Raw genomic sequence first — 17,744 nt, 5'->3', positions numbered from 1 at the left:
TCTATCAGTTCTGCTTGATTCCAATAAGTCAGCATAAGAATTTATAGTCACTGAAATAAACCATCACGGTGGGACCAGTGGATCAACAACATCTGCTCTAGAAGCTGAGAGAGGATGATTGCAGCAAGTTTGAGGCCAACCTGGGCTGCTATGTAGGAAGTCAAGACCAGTCTAGGATACATAGTAAAACCATGTTTCAGAAGACCAAAAACACTGAGCAGGGTAATAACATATTTGTAATCCAAGTAAGTGGAAGTGGATGCAAGGGGATCAGGAGTTCAAGGCCAGCTTTGTCCATATATTGAGTTTAAGCCCCACCTGGGTTATGTAAGACCCTATCTCAAAAACCAAACCAGAACAAAAACACTATCAGGGCTGGCTGGATGTGTAGCTCGGTGATAGAGTGCTTGCCTATCATGTACCAGGCTCTTGTTTAGAACCTTAACACCACACACACAGAAAATAAACTTTCAGATTCAAACAAACAAAAACCTAAAACACCAAAACTAACATTTCTTTCTTTATTTGTGTGACTGTCATTGTGTGGCATTTAGGAGATACTAAAGGCTATTCAGGATGTGACCATAAAGCGGGAAGAAACCAAGAAGAAGATAGAGAAAGAAAAAAAGGAGTTTTTGCAAAAAGAACAGGACCTGAAAGCAGAAATTGAGAAACTCTGTGAGAAGGGCAGAAGGTAAAGTAGATCCTATGCGCACATGTATTTGTGCATAGGGGCCAGGCCTTGTTTTCATTTGAGAAATACACGTCTGAATTCTCCAGTGACTTCATAATTCTCAGTACCCTTTATTACACAAAATAAGGAAGTTCAGAGAGTCCGTACTGCTCTGAAATGATAATTAAGTGCTGGGGATATAGCAAAGTGGTGTCTCATCCTGGGCTCAGTCCCTAGCACATCTTCTTCTCAAAAAAGAAGTCACACTATTAACTAGCTGTGTTCCAAGTATGATCATAATTTTTATTTCTACTTTGTAACCTGTGTGTATGTGTCTGTTTATGTCTGTCTGTACTCTAGAATTACTACACAGAAGTATTGCAATAGGAACTCAGGTTGTTATATATGCATAGCAAATATTTTACTATGAGCATCTCCACAGCCCCATGATCAAGATTTCTATGTTATTCTAAACCTGTTTCCTTTGCTTTATATCCTGAGGGTCATTTTTTTTCTTCAGAACTTCTGGTTGTGGTAATGTATTGAATGGTTTTGCTGTTCGGCACCATGAGTAGTACCCTATGCACCCTTTGTGAAAGAATTATCTGGTGATCATATCCTCTTTCTAATATTGTAACAAGAGCAAGGTGGGCCTTAAATCTGATTGAACTCTCAATTTTCCAAATTGCTTGAAAATTCACAATTGTGAATCCTATGATGTTATTTAAAGGCTGCTGACATTCATGTTATTCATTATTTTATTCATTGAGGAAAAACTTGGCTTTTGTAAATATGTAAGATGCTAAGTCAAAAATAAGAAGCAAGCTCACTTACGGATTCATTTTCCAAAGTGAGAGACCTTAACTGTGGCACCTCCACATTCAAAAGAATATTAGGGAGAGGTCTGGAAGGCAGCCAGTTCTGTTGAGAATCTGGTGAATGATTAGGAGGTGAGTCACAATGATCATTCTCAAACAGTTATGTAGAATCTTTTCAGAGCCAAACATTGTCTTTCACATGTTGCTAGTGATCATAACAGCTAATACCCCACTTATGGCAGCATTGGCTCTGCCACAGTTTTCACAGCTGATCAGGGAAGATGAGATACAGGCATGGATATGTAGCAACTCATCACAGATATCTTAAAGAGCAGAGATAAGTCTAACCCCGTGACAAATTTACTTTGACTGTGGACTCGACACTTTTTTTGTTGTTTGTTTGTTTTTGTTTTTCAAGATAGGATTTCTCTGTGTAGCTTTGGAGCCTGTCCTGGAACTTGCTTTGTAGATCAGAATGGCCTCGAACTCACAAAGATCCACCCGCCTCTGCCCCCCGAGTGTGGGCAGAATGCACTACCACTGCCTGGCTGACTCTATACTCTTCATATACCTCTGACTGACGTCTCTTCCCTCTGATTAACAGCTATAAGTAATTAATGCTTACAGTGTTATTGCTCGTGATCTTGAAGTTTCATGTTTGTTGTTTGTTTGAGGTAGATCCTCAATATGTTGCTCAGGGTAGCCTGGAACTTACCATCTTTCTGCCCTCCTTATCACTTGCTTGAATTACAGTCTCAAATTCACTATGTCCTGGACCCTTATATATTAATAATTAATAAGGGCTATAAATAATATTTTTGTATTTATTTTGTTTATTAATATTCACTGAGCCAGAAATTAAGGCAAAAATATATTTACATGCTGATTTGTCTTAAGGTAACATAAATCTTATGTGTTAACATAAATAGCATGTTTTTTCATGAAAAATTGTTTTACAGGTTTCTTATGCTGTGAAGTGATACTATGACCACAGAAATTCTTATAATTTAATTGGGGTGGCTGGCTTACAGTTTCAGAGGCTTAGTCCATTATCATCATGGTGAGGAGCATGAAGGTGTGCAGGCAGACATGGTGCTGGAGAGGGAGACTGGGCGGTGTCATAAACATAGGAAACCTCAAAGCCCCCACAGTGATACACTTTCTCCAACAAGGCCATACCCACTCCAACAAAGCCACACCTCCTAATAGTGCCATTCCCTATGAGATTATGGGAGCCAGTTACATTCAAACTACCACAAAAGATTAAATCGGTTTATTTAGAAGAATAACATTGTTTAGATGCTTATAAATCTCTTTAGTGAAAAAAATCCATAATTTTTCTGAATTTAATTGATTGCAAATGTTTTTGTTGAAGTCTGGAGAAAATTGCAGTACATAGATGAGCTAGAAGAGCAGCTTCTAAGTATAATTGTGGGTGTTCATTGATATCCTAAAGGTTTTCCTATAATCTGTTAAAAGTTAGCTTTGAAGTGGAACCAGAAACTACCCTGATAAACTTTTGAACTGCTATAACTGCAGTATCAAATCTGTTAGGGTGTGTGTGTGGTTGGATGGCATGGTTGTTGTTAGGGTTAGGGTAAGCGCCTCACACATGCTGTGATGTATGTGTGTGAATATATCATTGGGCTATATTCCCAGCCTACTTTTGTTATTTTGAGACAGGTTGTGTGTTGACAAGGCTGGCTTTAAACTTGATTGTGTAACCCAGGCAAACATTGAACTTGAGAACCCCCAGCTTCAGCCTCCAGAGTTGCTGGTGTTACAACCTTGTGCCACCAGGCCTGCCTAAAATCTGATGGTTTATCTTATTGTTTTTTGAGACAGTGTCTTACTTTGAAGTCCTGGCTGGCTTGGAACTTGCTATGTAGACTGGGCTGGCCTCAAACTTGTAGCATGCCTGCCTCTGCCTCCAGAGTGCTAGGACTATAGGCATGTCCTACAATACCTTGAAGCTTGAATGGATCTTTTACCTATTTGTCAAAGGGAAGAAAGGCTTTTCCTGTACCTTTTTAGGGTTAGCAAATTAAATTCCCAGATCAATAAGAATAAAAAAAACAGTTTGTCTGTGCAATGTATACATGTAGAAGACCTACTAGAGACCAGTAACTTAAAGGTGTTAGAATTTGAGGTTCTGTGTCCTCTTCTTAGGCAAAGATAAGAGGGAAGAAAAATACTTATAGAAAAACATTTTTTTTGTTTTTGTTTTTTTGAGACAGGATTTCTTTGTGTAGCTTTGGAGCCTGTTGTGGAACTAGCTCTTGTAGACCTGGCTGCCCTCAAAGAGATCCACCTGCCTCTGCCTTCCAAGTGCTGGGACTGAAGGCATGCACCACTAGTGCCTGGCCATAGGAAAACATTTTATTTTATTTTTTTTATTTTTGGTTTTTCAAGACAGGCTTTCTCTGTGTGACAGTTAGCTTTCCTAGAACTTATTCTGTAGAGCAGGCTGCTCTCGAACTCAAAGAGATCTGCCTGCCTCTGCCTCCTGAGTACTGGGATTAAAGGCATGCACTGCCTCCTGAGTACTGGGATTAAAGGCATGCACCACCTCCTGGTGGGAAAACAATTCTTTTGTGGGGGAGGGTTGTGTTACTTAGCGTTGCTATTGCTGTGATGAAACACCATGACCAAAAGCAGCTTGGAGAGGAAAGGGCTTATTTCACTCGCAGTTATATATCATTCATCATCAAAAGCAGTGATGGCAGGGACTCAAGCAGGGGAGGAACCTGGAGGCAGGAGCTGATGCAGAGGCCATGCTGCTTACAGGCTTGTTCCCATGGCTTGCTCTGCCTGCTGTCTTAATAGGACCCAGGACCGCCAACCCAGGGATGGCACCACCCACAAGGCATTTACTCAATTGAAACTACATCCTTTTAAAATAACTCTAGCTTGTGTCAGGTTGACATAAATTAGCCACCACTGTGTGTGTGTGTGTGTAAGAGAGAGACAGACAGTCAGAGAGAGAGAGAGAGAGAGAGAGAGAGAGAGAGAGAGAGAGAGAGAGAGAGAGAGAGAGAGAGAGAGAGAGAGACAGGGAGGAGAGGAGAGAGTGCAAGCTTGGCTATCATTCCAGGAACATCACCCACCTCCTTTGAGAGAGGGTCTCGTTGGCCTAGAGTTCAATACTTAGGCTAGACTGCCTGGCCAGTGAACCCCAGGGATCTGCTGTCTCCACTTCCCAATGTTGGCATCACAACTGTGTACTCCCATCATGCTCAGCACTTTTATGTGGGTTCTGCAGATGAAACTCAGATCTTTGAACTTTCAAGGCAAGTACTTTACCAGCTGAGTCATCCCTATAGACCTTAAATGATTCCCTGGAAAGTGGTGAGAAAGAGACTTAGTGAACATTTTGTGGAAATAAAATGAGCTTTTAGTAGATGAGAATGTCTGTGAACTGGGGAGGTGGTTTAGTCAGTAAAGTGCCTACTAGGCAAGCAAGCATGAAGACCTGAGTTGAGATTTTCAGCGGCTACTAAGAGCCAGGGGTGTATGGCAGTACATATCTGTAACCTCAGCACTTGGGATGGGAGGCAATGAGACAAGAAGGTCCCTGGATTGGTTAGTCGGTCTGGCCAAATTGATAAGCTCCAGTGTTTCCTTTGCAAACACAAGGTATGGATCTCCAGTACCCATGTGAAACGTTGGCACTGTCATTATCATCCCACACTGGGGGTTCAGAGAGAGGCAGATCCCTGGAGCTATCCAGCTAACTATCCTAGTTAATCTTAGAGATGTAGGTTTAGTCAAGAGACCCTGTCTCAAAAAATAACATAGAGGGAAGTAGAGACACCTGCTGTCTACCTCTGGTCTCCACATGTACTGGAAGCTTTCTACAAGGGGAGGCTTGTTAGATGGTTCCTATCCTTCCTCTGGGAGAAGATCACCGTGAGCAGTTCATGACAGCTTTGCTCTCTACAAGTGGCTGCTTTGACTCTTATAAGGGAAATTCCAAGAGCTCCCCTCCCCACACTGCAACTCTGGAATCTCAGTGTCTTCTTAAAATAATCTTTATACCCATTGAGTGGATCCCATAGTTGATTTGATAACACAATGCATAATTTATTAAATATTGGCCCAACATTTTATAGATCTTCCAAGTGTTGATACAGTATTTTATACAAAAAATTAAAATCTGGGCCTGCAGTGTGGTTGAACACTTAAGAGCACTTGCAGCTCTTGGAGACAACCCAGGTTCAGTTCCCAGCTCCCACATAGGGTGGTTCATGACTGCCTATAGCTCCAGCTCCCAGGAATCCAGTGCCCTCTTCTGGCCTCCATGGACATCCTCACACACATACCATGCATAGAGACACATACATATATGAAAAAATAAAGCTTAAAAACCAAACAGCTCCTTCACCAAAAGAGAAAATGGCTGAAACCTGAAGAATACAGAAGCATGTATTTATTAGTCACAAGAGTGAAGAGACGGTCACATGTCATGTATTCTCAGGAAAACTCCTGTGTCAGTTCATCAAAGGATGAAAAAGATAAATACCATTTATCTGTCCTTTCCTTTTTATTTATTTGTCTATTATTTTGGCTTTTTCATGACCGAGTTTCTCTGTTTAGCCATGGCAGTCCTGTAATTCTTTAGACCAGACTGGCCTCAAACTCAGACATCCACCTGTTTCTGCTTCCTGAGTGCTGGAATTAAAGGGGTGTGCTGCTACTACCCTTTCTTCCCTCCCTCAGTCCCTCCCTCAGTCCGTCCCTCCCTCCCTCCCTCCCTCCCTCCCTCCCTCCCTCAGTCCCTCCCTCTCTCTGTCCCTCCCTCCCTCTCTCCCTCCCTCCCTTCTTTCAGTCTCACACATTTAAGTGTAAAGTTGTGGCTCCTTGGAGTAGGTCTCAGATGTGTTTGGGGACTCTGGCTGCACTCTGAAAGGTGCGCTCTCTCCCCAGGGCCTCTGGCGCCATCTCTGTGTTAATGTCTGTTTCTTACTGCTGGGGTTTTGTGCCCTTGCTCTTTGCACATTTGGCTTGTTCTGCCCACATTTTCCTTGTCCCTTTTACTCACCACACAAACCTGGAAGAGCATCTGGGTTATATCTGTAAGTTTTAAAATGTCTAGCACATTGAGACTACAGTTGTTGAATCAATGAAGAATTCATCCCAGTAATGTTTTTCTTTAATCATTCTATATATGGTTTCACTGTTTCAAGAAACCGATTTTAAGCCTGGCATGGTGGTGTTTTGAGGCTATATTCTCAGCACTTAGGAGATGGAGGCAGGAGGATCAGGATTACAAGATCAGTCTCCTACATTTAATGAAAGGCAGAACTGTGTCAGAGTACGCATGCACACTACAAAGAAAGAAGAGATTTCATAAATTGTCTTAAGCTCAGGAAATACACCTTTGAACATCACAACTGACTGTATCTACTTAAGTCTCCACTGGTTTTGGTTCTGCTTTGTTTTCTTGTCCTTACCTAGAGTGTATCATAATTCTGCAAGAATGGCCTTTGGCTGAGGACTCAGAGATCCTAATTCTTGTCTCTCCTCTGTCAGAGAATACATATTTCGTGGGACACTTAGCTTCTGGGTCTTTATTCCAAGGGAGCCATCTTCCTACAGCCACTTGTCAGGCAGAAAATGATGTTTTGTTTTTGAGTCAGATTCTCATGTAGCCCTGGCTATATAGACCAGACTGACCTCAAACTCAGGCTCTTACCTCTGCCTTCCAAGTTCTGGGATTAAAGGTATATGCTTCTGTGGCTGGCTAGAAGAAAAAACCAAGATACAGTTGTATTTTAGTTTCTCTGAAGAAAGTTGTTCTAACATCCAAATGATAGCAGGCATTTATGAAGCTCTTACTATTTGCTAGAGACCATCTTAGGCATTTTGGATACATTAACTCATTTAGTCTGCACCATGGTGCTATGGAAAGTGGATTCCTGTGCCTACACACACACACACACACACACACACACACACACACACTTCATATTCTAGGAAAACAAGGCATAGAAATTCTCATTGGGCAAGCAGTACAGAGTAGTGAGACTAGGATGGACTAGGTGACCTCAGTCCCAGAACCTGAGGCTTACCCAGCTTATCTTCCTCTCACATCTAATTGTATCACTTTGTCATTAACCTGCATTAGTACACACACAGAGATGTGGTTGTGGCATTATTTATAATTGTGAAATTGAAAATAACAAGGAAGGCGCTGGAGAATGGCTCTGCAGTCAAGAGCACTGGTTGCTCTTCCAGAGGACTGACATGGCACCTCTGTTACTCCAGTCTCAGGAGATCTGCCACCCTATTCTGGCCTCCAAAGACACTTCGTGCACATGCCACACAGGCAAAACATCTATACACACTGGTATGCACACACCCACAGTGAAGAGTAAAGTTCACATAGTCATCTAGATTTAAAAAAATAATAAGAAGAAAATTCTTTTTTTTTTTTTTTTTTTTTTTAGACAGGGTTTCTCTATGTATCTCTGGCTGTCCTGGAACTCACTTTGTAGACCAGGCTGGCCTTGAACTCACAGAGATCCACCTGCCTCTGCCTCTTGAGTGCTAGGATTAAAGGTATGTGCCACCATGGCCTGGCAACAAGGAAATTCTTCATTCAGTAATGATAGACCTGCATAATGGGTAGCCATTTTGTTGTATATTTTTAAAAAGCTTAATTTTTGTTTTTAATTTATTTATTATTATTATTTGGTAGTCTAGGTTGGTCTGGAACTCAAAGAAATCTATCTGCCTTAGCCTTCCAAGAACTAGGATTATAGGCATGAACTACCATGCCCAGCTAGGTTTGGGTTCTAAGAGATACTCCTTTCCTGCACTAGGTAACATTGTTTGAACAAGTGGAGAAGTGAGTGTTTCCTGTTTAGACTACCCTACACATCATTTGTCTGTCTCTGGAGTGTCTTCATGTAGCAGTCCCCACAGAACCAGTCAGGCTTTCCTTTTGTTTTGGTGTTGCTCAGCAGACTTTTATTTCCTTCCATAATCTTGTTTTTGGCTTCTCACTGTACAGAGAAGTGTGGGAAATGGAACTGGATAGACTCAAGACCCAGGATGGTGAAATCAACCGGAATATTATGGAAGAGACAGAGCGGGCCTGGAAGGCTGAGGTAGGAAGCGACAGTGTCTCCAAAGACTTGGTCTTGTGCTCCCACGTGCTCCACAGTTTTGATACAGCACTAAAAGGCTGGAGGCATTTGTTTTAACTACAGATGGTTTGTGTTTATAAAACTTTCTCTCTCTCTCTCTCTCTCTCTCCTGTCCACCCCTTCCCGCTCTGTGTGCATGCGCGTGTATGCGCACAAACATGTACATACATGGATCTACAATTGCATGGGTTCCTTAGATCCTGTCCCTGGAGAGCCGGAAGGAGTTGCTGGTCTTGAAACTGGAAGAAGCAGAGAAAGAAGCAGAGCTGCATCTGACTTACCTCAAGTAGGTGCCTCCCTGGGGCCTAGGCTAGCAGACCTGACTCACATTTGTCTTCATAGAGCTCTAAGACTGGCTCTGTGTGTATATGTACGACTGTTAAGATTTCTCTTCCACTTCCTGCACTTTCTCAGTCTTCCCTCTTTATTGTACTTCTGTTGGGTAAATACAATATGCTAAAACATCAAAGCATAAGATATGTCTTTGGAGCCTTGTTTCTTCCATGGTTGTTTCTCCTTTATCTGCCACAGGACTTGGAGGATTCCTGTAGCATTTTTGAGCAGACAAGGACCCTCACTGTGGTTGATTCTTTCTTTTTTTTTTTTTTCCCTCCCCCGATTCTTTCTTTTTTTTTTTTTTTTTCCTTGGTTTTTCGAGACAGGGTTTCTGGAGCCTGTCCTGGAACTTGCTTGGTAGACCAGACTTGGTCTCAAACTCACAGAGATCCACCTGCCTCTGCCTCCCCAGTGCTGGGATTAAAGGCGTGCACCACCACTGCCCGGCTCCCCAATTCTTTCTTAAATATTTGGCTTAAAAGATGATGACATGGCCGGGCGTTGGTGGCACACGCCTTTAATCCCAGCACTCGGGAGGCAGAGGCAGGCGGATCTCTGCGAGTTCGAGACCAGCCTGGACTACCAAGTGAGTTCCAGGACAGCCTCCAAAGCCACAGAGAAACCCTGTCTCGAAAAACCAAAAAAAAAAAAGATGATGACATGAACCAGGCTTGGTGGTACTTTGCTGTAATTCCAGTACTTAAGAGTCCAAGGCAGCAGGATTGAAAATTCCAGGCTAGGGAGGGCAACATGGGATACCCTGTCTCAAACAGAAAGGTGAAGCAGTTTCCCTTGAGTTTCCCTAGCACTTGCTCCCACCTCTTCTTTCAAGGACCACTATCCAGCAACTGTGTCTCATGGTGTAACTGGAGTTTAAGATAAAAGCCTAGGCTCTGTCAGCCCTAGCAGACTGTGCTCAGTCATTCATCCCAGTATACCAGTTAAGGAAATCAGTAATGGTGAAAAGCAGAAAACATGTAATCAGTGTTGCCACATTGGAAAGAACAGATAAAGAATCACAGAGATGACAAAACTATCTTTGGAATACCAACATGAGCTTTGGGTTGATCTGTTTATATGTTTTTAAAGAGACTATATTTTTGTTTATGTGTGTATGTTTGAATGTTAGTATGCACATGTGTACAGGTACCCCCAGACAGGTGCCCGGAGTATCAGATCCCCCACAGTTGGAGTTATAAGCAGTAGTGTGATGCTCAGTGTGGATGCTAGAAACCAGACTTCCTCTGCAAACACTATTAACTGCTGAGCCATCATCCCTCTAGTCCTAGGGTTTTAAGATGGGATTTTGTGCAGTCCAGACTGGCTTGAAACACTTGATCCTTCTGCTCTACCTTCAGAATGTTTGCTTTACAGACGCACACCACCACATGACACAGAACTTCAGGTTTAAATAGAGGAAATGGGACAAGGGGCAGGAGAGGTAAATAATTAACCGGTCTGGCTCAAGATGTAGTCTTACGGATATTTGTCTCGGTTCTTGTTCTGTGAGATGATGTGAAGAAGTCCTGTTATTAGCTGTCACCACTTGAGGGCCTTGGTCTGGTTCCCACAAGATAACCACTCCTACTCATGGATGATTATCGTCATCTGGAGGGTGGCTGTTCCTTGGAAGTCTTGTTCTTCCTGGAATTGAAAGTGACTGCAATTTTAGGACAGTTGTCTTTGTGTCATCATCATCCAAAGGGGAGGGTATAGATTAGATAAGCAATGAAGAGTATGGAGAGTCAAGCATACCCTGCCCCAAAGGAGGAGAACACACAACATGGAGGCAGAAGTGCTGGGCTGCCATCTTTCAGTTACTTTGAGAGATCAAGTATGAAACCAATGCTTTTTACTATTTCCTTTTTTTTTTTTTTTTTTTTTTTTTTTGGTTTTTCAAAACAGGGTTTCTTTGTGGCTTCTTCATGTGCTACCAATGCCGGGCCCACAAACTATTTCTAAGTATGTACTTTATGTGAATTAAGGATTGACTGTTTAAAAAAAAAAGTTGGGTGGTGGTGGCACAAGGCTTTAATCCCAGCACACAGGAGGCAGAGGCAGGCGGGTCTCTGTGAGTTCGAGGTCAGCCTGGTCTACAGAGTGAGTGCCAGAACAGGCTCCAAAGCTACACAGAGAAACCCTGTTTCGAAAAACAACAACAACAACAAAAACAACAACAAAACAAAACAAAAAGAATTGTTGTTGCCCAGGAGGTGGTAATCCCAGCATTCAGGAGGATCTCTGTGAGTTCCAGGACAGCCTGGTCTATAAGAGCTAGTTCTAGGACAGCCATGGTTACACAAAGAAACCCAGTCTCAAAACAAAACAACAAAAAAAATTTTGATTGTTGTTCTTTGAATCCTGTAAATTCTTTGTTCTTGAAAGGTCAACTCCTCCAACACTAGAGACAGTTCGTTCCAAACAGGAGTGGGAGACAAGACTGAATGGAGTTCGGATAATGAAAAAGAATGTTCGGGTAAGTGTAGTTAGCAGTGATGGTTCAGTCAGCCCCGGTTTGTGCTTATACTCTCCTGACAGTAGGTTGGTGGGTAGCCTTTGACTGCTGCGCAGAGCTTGCCCCACTTGTGCGGTGCCCCTGAGAGCAGGCCATGTGCTTTCTCTGGAGGTTTGCCCTGCCTGGCTGTAAAGGACAGTCCTTTTCTTCCTTTTGTTCCAGGATCAGTTTAATAGTCACATCCAGCTAGTGAGGAATGGAGCCAAGCTAAGCAGCCTTCCTCAGATTCCTACCCCAACTTTGCCTCCGCCCCCCTCAGAGGTAAGAGTGCTAACTGTAAGGAGTTCACTTTCTGTGTTTTGTAGACAAAAGCAGAGAGTGGTCTACTTGTTCTTTTTATGAGAATGTCAGGGTATCCCTGTTTAGTGCAGGAGTGTAAGAGCTGCTCATTGATCTCTGACCCAGTTTTCTCTCCTAGAATACTTTTGTTTGTTTGTTTTTGTTTTTCAAGACAGGGTTTCTCTGTGTAATCTTGGCTATTCTGGAACTCACTCTGTAGACCAGGCTGGCCCTCAACTCACAGATTCACCTGTCCTCCTTCTGAGTGCTGGGATTAAAGGCTTATGCCACTATCTCCTGGCTCCTAAAAAATTTTTTTGTGTTAGTTTATTTATGTGTGAGTGTATGCTTATATATGTGCATGCAGGTATGTGTGTGTGTGTGTGTGTGTGTGTGTGTGTGTGTGTGTGTGTGTGTGTGTGTGTGTGTGTGTGTGTGTTCATTCCCATGCACTTAGGCCAGAGATCAATTTTAGGTTACTCTAACTTTTATGATTTTTTTTTTTTTGAGATAGGCTCTTAGTATGTATCCTTGGCTAGCTTGGAACTCATGTAGACCTGGCTGTCCTCAAATTCAGAGATCTGCCTGCCTCTTCCTCTTTAAGTGCTGGAATTAAAGACGTGTTTCACCACACCCAGCTTGTCTACCTTATTTCTTGAAACAGGGTCTCTCACTGAAGCTAGAGCTCAGGGATTGGCAAAACTGGCTGGCCAATATAGGGATCTGCTTGTCTCTGTTCCCACAGCATTAGGGTTACAGATACATGCCTCTCTTTAGGGTTTTATGTGGCTATTGGGATGTGAACTCAGGACTTTATGCTTGCAAGGCAGGTACTTTACCAACTGAACCATCTCCTTATCCCTTGCTCCAGTTCCTAATCTTTTCTCCCCATCTCTTTTGTCCTCCACTTCTTCCCCTTTGCAGGCAGATTTCATGCTTCAAGTATTTCAGCCCAGTCCCTCTCTGACCCCTCGGATGCCCTTTTCTATTGGGCAGGTCACAATGCCTATGGTTATGCCCAGTGCAGATCCTCGTTCTTTGTCTTTTCCAATCTTGAATCCTGCCCTTTCCCAGTCCAACCAACCATCCCCACCTCTTCCTGGCTCACATGGGAGAAATAGCCCTGGCTTGGGGTCTCTGGTCAGCCCTCATGGTCCACACATGCCTCCTGCTGCCTCCATCCCGCCTCCCCCAGGCTTGGGCGGTATTAAGGCTTCTACTGAAACTCCCCGGCCCCAACCAGTAGACAAACTGGAGAAGATCCTGGAGAAGCTGCTGACTCGGTTCCCACAGTGCAATAAGTAAGTATTGTTAAGGATCAGTTGAGGTATCTGCCAGAAAAATACTTGTGGTTTGAAATAGGGAGGTTATGTGGATGTTCCCCATAAAGATTGATCTTCTTTCTCTCAACATGGTTCTTTCTCAGGGCCCAGATGACCAACATTCTTCAGCAAATCAAGACAGCACGTACCACCATGGCAGGCCTGACCATGGAGGAATTAATCCAGCTGGTTGCTGCACGGCTGGCAGAGCATGAACGGGTGACATCCAGCACTCAGGTAAGAGGAGCTACAGGGAGAGAATTTAGACCTACTGAGAGGTTGAGGAAGAAGCCAACTTCAGAAAAACTGGGAGAAGCATCAGAGCAAGGGGTATCTGGTTTGTTCTTTTCATAGTTAAAAACGAATGATTTCTTTTTGTGGTTTTTGTTTGTTTTAAATTTTATTATTGTGTGTGTATGTGTGTGTGTTTGTATGTGAGAGAGATGTGTTTTCACGGGTACATGTGTGGAATTCAAGAACAACTTGTGGGAGTCCATCTTCTTCTATCATGTGAGTTCCAGGAATTGAACTCAGGTCATTAGGGTTGCGTGCAAGCACCTTTACCCACTGAGCCATCCTGCTGGCCCCAGTTTTTTTTTTAATACATGCTCTGTTGCTCAGACTCTCTTCCCTCACTCTGAAATTATTTCTACCCACAGCCACTTGGTCGGATCCGGGCTTTGTACCCTGCTCCTCTGGCCCAAATCAGTACCCCAATGTTCTTGCCTTCTGCCCAAGTTTCATACCCTGGAAGGTCTTCACATGTAAGACTCTTTTCTTTTACCACTGGGATGTGGAGAAGCACAGGGTGAGGAGGGAGTGGGTTACAGGTAAGAATGGTAAAGGAAACCATTATCTCCACAGCAGAGTTGTTTGCAGCCCTATTGGGAACATGCTGCAAGTACTTTAGGCAAGAATCTAGGTTAGGACTCGTATTTCTTTTGCTGAGGAATAGTTTTGCTCCGTGGAACTAACAGATGGAGTCATGGGCATAGCAGGCAAGATGACCTGGAGTTTGGCTAGCTGTGACCAGCTTTCTTGTCCCACAGGCTCCACCCACCTGTAAGCTGTGTCTGATGTGTCAGAAACTTGTCCAGCCCAGTGAGCTGCACCCGATGGCTTGTTCCCATGCACTGCACAAGGAGGTAAGCATTGCTTATCATTCTTGTACTCTGTTCTGACAGCTAAGGTCATTTTTTTGGAGTATTTTACTATTTTAATTCATTACCATCATTGATATTTAGTCATAAAGTTTTTAGTCATTTGTGAACTCACCATCAGTAGAGTTCAGAATGCCAGTTCAGAATGTTATAGCTTTTTATCCCATTCTCTGTAGGTTACTAATAAGCAATTCATAGTTAAACACTGATAATCTCTTTTCTTGGGTATGCTTTGTTTTAGCTGAGAGGAGTGGTAGACCTGACTGTGAGATCAGTAACTCCATTAGCACAGTAGTTTGAAGGCCTGTGTATTATCTTCATTGACATACTCACAAGTGACTCCTGCTAACAGCAGCGTGGTTCCTTCTTAACCAGTTTGTTTTGTTCGTTTTGTTTTTCCAAGAAGTAAAAACAATATTAACATCTAAATTCTTTTAGCTCCCTGTGTAGGTAAGGATGACCTTGAACTTCTGATCCTCTTGCCCCCATCTCCTAAGATTATATAGGTGTGTCACCATAGTTGGTGTATGTAGTGTTATAAATCAAACCCAGGGCTTTCGGCATGCTTGATAGGCACTCAGCCCAGCACCTACATTCTAGATAAGAAAAAGTCCCAAAGGCACACACTCATGCATGGAGTAAATATATATTTTTTTAATGGTGGAAAAAGACACCTGTGGTTGACCCTAGCTTCCACGAACATATGCACATGCATTAACATGTTTTCATACTAACAAGTGCATACAACACATAACACTCAGAGAGAGACCACTGAAATAGCCGTGCTAGTCCGTCTGGCCCTTGTGAGAATTTTTGAGTGTTAGATCTGGTGATCTTTAATGGCACTCTCTGCTAACTTTACTTTGGTTTCCCAGACAAGTCTGAGGTATATGTGTCTCTTTCTTTCCAGTGTATCAAATTCTGGGCCCAGACCAACACAAATGATACTTGTCCCTTTTGCCCAACTCTTAAATGATGGACCCGACTGGGGAGGAAGAAGAGAAGAAACTGATGTGAACAGGAAACGCGGGTTCAAGATTTCTAAAACTCTATATTTATACAGTGACATATACTCATGCTGTGTACATTTTTATTATATAGGTAATGTGTGTATAGAAAGTCTGTATTCAAATGTTCGTAATGAAAGTATGTATATAGTGCAGATACACCTTGTTCCCCCTCATCTTGCAGTTCTTTTGGGGGTTGCAGACTGTAGGGAATATGATGTTTAATTTGGCCTTGAAATCATGATCCCTGCATAGGACTGTTGTCTAACCCATCTAGAAAGCTGCTGTTGCTCTAAGGCCATCCTGCTTGGTTTGGCTCAGTCTTTAGTCCATTTTTGTAAGGCTCATGTATGCAGAATTGAAGCCTGGTGCTCACCTGCTGTCCAACCAGATGCCTTGCTTTGCAGGGGCCTCCAGAAGGCTTGGTGTTGTTTTAGCCACTCCATTCCAATGATAAAATGTTATTGATTGAGGGGAAAAAATGTAACTCTGATAGTTTGATTTTTCATTGAACATTTTACTGTGTTAATGCTCATTATTTATACATTGATATCAGGTATACAGGATATTCTGTTTTATGTCAGAAAAATCCACAGTCCAAGAACAACATAATCAAGTCCCATTCTCCCACCATCTTCTGTCTACTCCATTTCCTGGATAGAAAAGCACAATTCATGGATTTTCCTCTGGGCCTAGCCACTATCCCCTGTTGCCACTGGCTTGGCCTCCACTAAGCACTGACAGGCCAGCCTTGCAAAGTGCTCACCCTTCCCATTCCTCTGGTCTTCTAATCTAGCTATTCTCTCTCCCACAAAGGTTAAGGCAGTTGGTTCACAACCAAGTTGTTTGGTGACCTTGGATGAGCTCCAGACAGGCACTGGGGTGAGATGTCTGTGCAAAAGTATTTGCAGAATAATCATGGGATGTTGGATTTTTCATTTGTGAAGCAAGAAATCTATGGAGGACACATTCCCTGTCTAGGATAAAATGGAGACAAAGTGAGATGAAGGGGGTGGGACTTGACAGTCACAAGCCATGTTTTGTAGACTCCCATCTGGAGTGAGATGGTTTCCACCTCTGCTTATTGAGTACTTCTGTTTTTTATGCCTGGACAACTGTGGCTTAGAGAACCTTGAGTCCTTTTCAATCTTTATCTTTACTCCTATAGTAAATGGCATTAATTACCTTCCCTTTTAGAATTACACAAGTGTTAATCAAGGGAAAAGAAACTGGATCTGGGGGAAGGGCAACATTATGTTACCAACAATTGATGTTTTCCCATTCTGGGACTGGGAAATGCTTGTTGAATCTAGTAATTTGTATTAGGATAGCAAAGACTTTCTCCTTTCTGAGCTAACTAAATTCTCTCTCTTTTTTTTTTCTTCCTTGCCTATGAGCTCATGGATGAATTCTTTTCTCTTGCCTTATTTGTCCAGGTTGATTGACAAATATATTTAGGGAACTGGACTTCCCAGGATTACCTTGGCATCTTAAAAGGGAAATGGAATGGCCTGAGTACTCAACCTTTTAGAGGTCAGGTGACCTGCTGTCTTTGGTTAATTAAGTACGTCTGTCTTCTTGTCTCCAGTTTGGTACTGTCTTGAACAGAAAAGATGACAAGATGGAAGACAACTTTCTTTGTTTTTTTTCCTGTGGGGGATTCATTTTCTGTCTTATAATTGTAAGATTGTTCTCTCCCTTCAACTGTGCAGCAGCCTGGCACTAGCTGTGTAGTACCTTTCAGTGTCCCCTGAAAACTGTAAATTGGAAGTGAGTATAAAGAATATTGTGTCTAGCCAAACATAATGGCACAGCCTGTAATCATGATATTTGGGAGATGAATACAGAAGGATTGGGAGTCCAAGGCTATCCTGGGCTACTCGAGACCCTATCTCAACACCCCCACTCCAAAAGCCCCACACAGACACACATACATACATACACACATATATATGGTTTCCATCAAGGAGTGGTGGTACACACCTATAATCCCAGCACTCAGGAGGCAGAGGCAGAAAAGTTGCTACAAGTTTGAAGCCAGCTGGTCTACATAATGAGATGCTATCTCAGAAAAAATTCTTTTTAAATTACTTGTCTTTTCCAAAAAAATCTTTGAAGCCAGAAGACGAGAGAGAAAAAAAAAAGCAGGAACGAGTAGCAAGCCCCAAGAAGGCTACATTTTGGCGAGTGGGTCCCTGCAGCTGGAGCCTCGTCAGTGTGGCTCTATTCCTTGCAGAGAAACAGTCAGAAAAACTCCCAAAGTTTGCATCCCTGTTCCCCATCACCTCTGCCCACTGGGCCTCAATGGTACAATCCATGTAGACTAGTGGCAAAAAGCCCACATGCAGGATGGAGATAGGCCAGTAATTTTTCAGGAGACTTTAAAAATAGAGCTGTATAATACATATTTTTACAAGCAAGAAGCTGTTGTCAAGATTTTTTTTCTGTTTTACACATCATAGTTCATAGATTTATGTTACAAA

At 42.7% G+C, this 17,744-nt stretch overlaps 1 protein-coding gene across 5 annotated transcripts in view; it reads left to right on the top strand.

Annotated features, from left to right (window-relative positions):
* The window catches only part of Rnf214 (ring finger protein 214), a 32,689-nt gene extending 15,627 nt beyond the window's left edge, over positions 1-17,062 (top strand). For 3 of the 5 annotated variants that reach the window (XM_040730099.1, XM_040730100.1, XM_040730101.1), the window contains 10 exons: positions 555-694; positions 8,507-8,603; positions 8,840-8,928; positions 11,364-11,454; positions 11,656-11,754; positions 12,697-13,073; positions 13,199-13,331; positions 13,754-13,858; positions 14,144-14,239; positions 15,165-17,062. In XM_040730099.1, coding sequence (XP_040586033.1) covers positions 555-694; positions 8,507-8,603; positions 8,840-8,928; positions 11,364-11,454; positions 11,656-11,754; positions 12,697-13,073; positions 13,199-13,331; positions 13,754-13,858; positions 14,144-14,239; positions 15,165-15,230 — 1,293 coding nt within the window. In that variant the 3' untranslated portion in view covers positions 15,231-17,062. The remainder of the gene's footprint in view (positions 1-554; positions 695-8,506; positions 8,604-8,839; positions 8,929-11,363; positions 11,455-11,655; positions 11,755-12,696; positions 13,074-13,198; positions 13,332-13,753; positions 13,859-14,143; positions 14,240-15,164) is intronic. The other 2 variants (XM_040730102.1, XM_040730098.1) reach the window with 1 other exon arrangement.
* The last annotated feature ends 682 nt before the right edge of the window (positions 17,063-17,744 follow it).

Source organism: Mesocricetus auratus, unplaced genomic scaffold, assembly GCF_017639785.1.
Source record: "Mesocricetus auratus isolate SY011 unplaced genomic scaffold, BCM_Maur_2.0 Super-Scaffold_100022, whole genome shotgun sequence".
NCBI lineage: Eukaryota > Metazoa > Chordata > Mammalia > Rodentia > Cricetidae > Mesocricetus > Mesocricetus auratus.
Note: the sequence above shows the minus strand (reverse complement) of the source record. Positions and strands in the feature narration are given on the sequence as shown.